The sequence below is a fragment of the Perkinsus marinus genome (genome assembly GCF_000006405.1).
Source record: "Perkinsus marinus ATCC 50983 genomic scaffold scf_1104296931952, whole genome shotgun sequence".
Taxonomy (NCBI): domain Eukaryota; phylum Perkinsozoa; order Perkinsida; family Perkinsidae; genus Perkinsus; species Perkinsus marinus.
This window is the reverse complement of record NW_003215582.1, coordinates 151,047-154,160: the sequence shown is the minus strand read 5'-3', so window position 1 is coordinate 154,160 and position 3,114 is coordinate 151,047. Positions and strand designations below refer to the sequence as shown.

General features: G+C 49.2%; 2 protein-coding genes across 2 annotated transcripts in view; both read left to right on the top strand.

The window, feature by feature from the left end:
- Window positions 1-1,859: 1,859 nt before the first annotated feature.
- Window positions 1,860-2,632, top strand: Pmar_PMAR023553 (calmodulin, putative; the record flags this gene model as incomplete). Its single annotated transcript, XM_002785794.1, has 5 exons — window positions 1,860-1,958; window positions 2,078-2,185; window positions 2,210-2,317; window positions 2,362-2,476; window positions 2,571-2,632. The coding sequence occupies 5 exons, from the start codon at window positions 1,860-1,862 to the stop codon at window positions 2,630-2,632; spliced, it is 492 nt and encodes a 163-aa protein (XP_002785840.1).
- Window positions 2,633-2,671: 39 nt separating this feature from the next.
- The window catches only part of Pmar_PMAR023552 (centrin, putative), a gene marked incomplete at both ends in the record, with an annotated part of 2,286 nt that continues 1,843 nt past the window's right edge, over window positions 2,672-3,114 (top strand). The window contains 2 exons of the mRNA XM_002785793.1: window positions 2,672-2,781; window positions 2,843-2,945. Of these exons, the coding sequence (XP_002785839.1) occupies window positions 2,672-2,781; window positions 2,843-2,945 (213 nt within the window). The remainder of the gene's footprint in view (window positions 2,782-2,842; window positions 2,946-3,114) is intronic.

Here is a 3,114-nt window from a genome sequence, read left to right as displayed (position 1 = left end):
AAAACGAGCTGATCACAGACGGGGATTACTGAGTGTATTCCAAGAAGAGTGGCTAGGACGCCGACAAGCCAATTTAGCTAAGATTGAGAAGCACTAGCACAAGACCAGGAGACCACGAATGCCCCTAAACCGAGGAGATAGAGTACTTTGGTTGATTGATCGAAAGAAAAAGCTAGGACCGAGTATGCCGGCGATGAGTGGAAGGAGGTGAGGGAGGTGATCACTGGAGGGTACAGCTATAGGACCTGGGGGATGCCGTGGCCGAGACACTTATGGGTGCCAGTGGATCAACAGTTCAGAGAGACTGCTCGTCTGGCTCGCGCTAGAGGCTCTAGCCTAGAGCAGACAACATGGCAGACAACACTGATCATGGGATTACTGAGTATATTCCAAGAAGATTATGTGGACTCAGTACCAGATGGTGCCAGATGAGTTCAACCCACCCGAATCAGGTGCCTTCCACCAAGCGAAACTTTGAAGGTTCAACTTCCTACTCAGAAGAGTCATTTTGAGTTCAGTTCAATAAGCCTACAGTTAAGCATTAAGGAGTTAACAGCGTAAACATTAATCACCGATTGATAATACTAGCTTCGTGTCTATCCTCAATGCCCTCAAAAGGAGACGCCCCGAACTTTCACACATTTCTCGTCAGACTTATTGCGTGCGGGGTGTACTACGGCTGGTCATCAAACTCACTTATCAGTTCGCAAATGAACCATGCATTGGCTGCAATGGGAGAGGATGTCCAGCTCACAAGACGGATGGTTGCTAAAGTTAAATCCGAATTGTTCGCAGCCGCGAACTCTAAAATGATAACGAGCGTTCTACACGGGTGTATTCTTTGTGGACGCGCTATCACCTTGTTGGTAGATGGGTGGACTCCATCCCCTTTCATTAAGGAGGGGTCGATGGTATTTATTGCAATTGTTTTCGAGTCGCCCCGGGGTGACTCGTGGTTGTCCTACCCATTGCTGGGCAGATCACTAAAACCTAAAGAGAGAGAGGTGAATCTCTCCCCGACGTAGTTTCTGGGAGTCCCTGTCCCCATTTTCAGGTAACCGAAACATTAGTGGCGTTACTTTCTGAGAGCATCGAGATGCTTGCCCAGCGTAGTCCGCTTCACTGTTCCATCCATGGGTTCCACTAGACGGCATCCATATTTTTACTCGTCTTCAATTCTCAGATAACGTGTATATTCGATATATATGCTCCGATAATGCATCGAATATGGCCGGGGCTCGTCGCACTCGGCTAACCAGGAACCTCAATGAACTTCTTCAGCAGGACTGTGCGAAGCGCGATATTGAGGAGGGTTCAATTGAGCTGGCCGAGAGTGAAGAAACCTTCTCTTTCGATGACCAAGACGTCGACGAGTGGGACGACATCTCAGATAGCGAAGTGTATGACATACTTGGTGGCGGACAACCTCCTAACAATATAGAGAGGACGCGAACCCTGATGGCGGTTGGCGAGGCGATTGGTGCGAGCCGAGCCTCGAGTCATGTGAAGAAATGCGAGAGTACTCTAATCGCATCTACCAGAGCTTCGTCTCTGAGTGATAGAGATTCGTGAGCCAGCAAAAACTAACTCGAATCGCTGTGTTAAGGTATGAGCGCCGTCACAGGTCTTAGGAGCAGTGGTGATCACAGCTGATAACTTACTCTATCTCAAAGACCTAGTCGTTATCGAGTCGTTCTCGCAAATTATTGCTAACTCGGTTCCATTATATTCTGTGAGCACGGTTGTGTGCCCAGTACTCGTCATATGACATTTGATAGTGTGTCCACTCACTCCACTCCTGGCCGATGCAGAACTTCCTAGACGCTAACCGATTCTTGGCTTTCGGGTCTTTGCGTTCAATGGCCAATCCTGGCAAGGATCCGTCCAGCGGCCAGGACTTCGCTCTGCCAGGAGCTATAGCTGCTACCGTAAACAAGCCAGGAAAACCTCCTCCAAGGGTGATGAACCAAGGCATTGTCTTCCACAATTGTACTTCTTTCCTCATGCTTTGCCTACTGATGAGTTGTTGTCGATACTCGACACATCGCCAGATCTCATATCACGAATAATTCCTCAGGTAGCCCTTGAGCACAAAGTGTTTTCCGAAGATGACATTCGAGATGCATTCCAATCATTCGACTTGGACAAGAATGGCTATGTATGTGATGAGCCTACGCCCGAGAGGGTTGGTGTTGACGCGCTAGTGTAGATAGGGGCAAGCGAGCTCCGCCACGTTCTGTCACTCATTGGAGAAAGAGCGAGCGACGCGGAGATAGACGAGATGATAGCAATGTGCGATCCCGACGGCGATGGCCAGGTGAGACAGTTCGCGTCTCACAATGCTGTATACGGCCACGTCAGGCTTCGTTTCCTGCCTTCCGAGCACTCTTCACTCGAGATCCTCATAATATCGATGTCGCGAGGAAAGGGCCTCAACCACAGCCAAGGGAACTCATCGAAGGCTCCACCCGTACCAGTGAGTTTAATCGTGCGCCATCACTGAGCCGCAGCCCCAATCTTCATTACCGAATGAATACGCATTGAAGATCCCGTGTGATGCCATCTCGCAGGAGATGCCAAGAATACTATGAAGGGAGATAATGGTCTCGGCAACATGGGGACGTACGCCTGAATAATCCTCTCCATTGCCGAACACGTGTGCTGTAGAATAATGGCGAATTTCACGGGCGGCGAGAAGCTCACAGCGGCGTATATCAAGAAAACTTACAAGAAGTTCCAGGCAGTAGATCAAGATGGCTCCGGCAGGATAGAATACCCAGAGTACATCAACGCGACCTATCGTCTGGAACATGTCACTAGAGGCAGCTTCTCTCCGCCGTAGATTCTTGACGGTGATGGAACGAGAGGATTCCTTCCTTATGAAGCGTATGTTCGACGTGTTTGACACCGACAAAAGTGGCACTCTCGAACTGAAAGAATTCATAGTGAGATAGCGTGATGGTAGTCTGTGGTCATTGGATATCAATGCCCTCCGAGGTGGGAATGTCCAATTACACTGGAACCAATCAAATGAGCAAGCTACGATTCGCCTTTCTAATGTTCGATACGGACCAGTCGGGTTTCATCGAGCTCAGCGAACTCAAAAACATCATC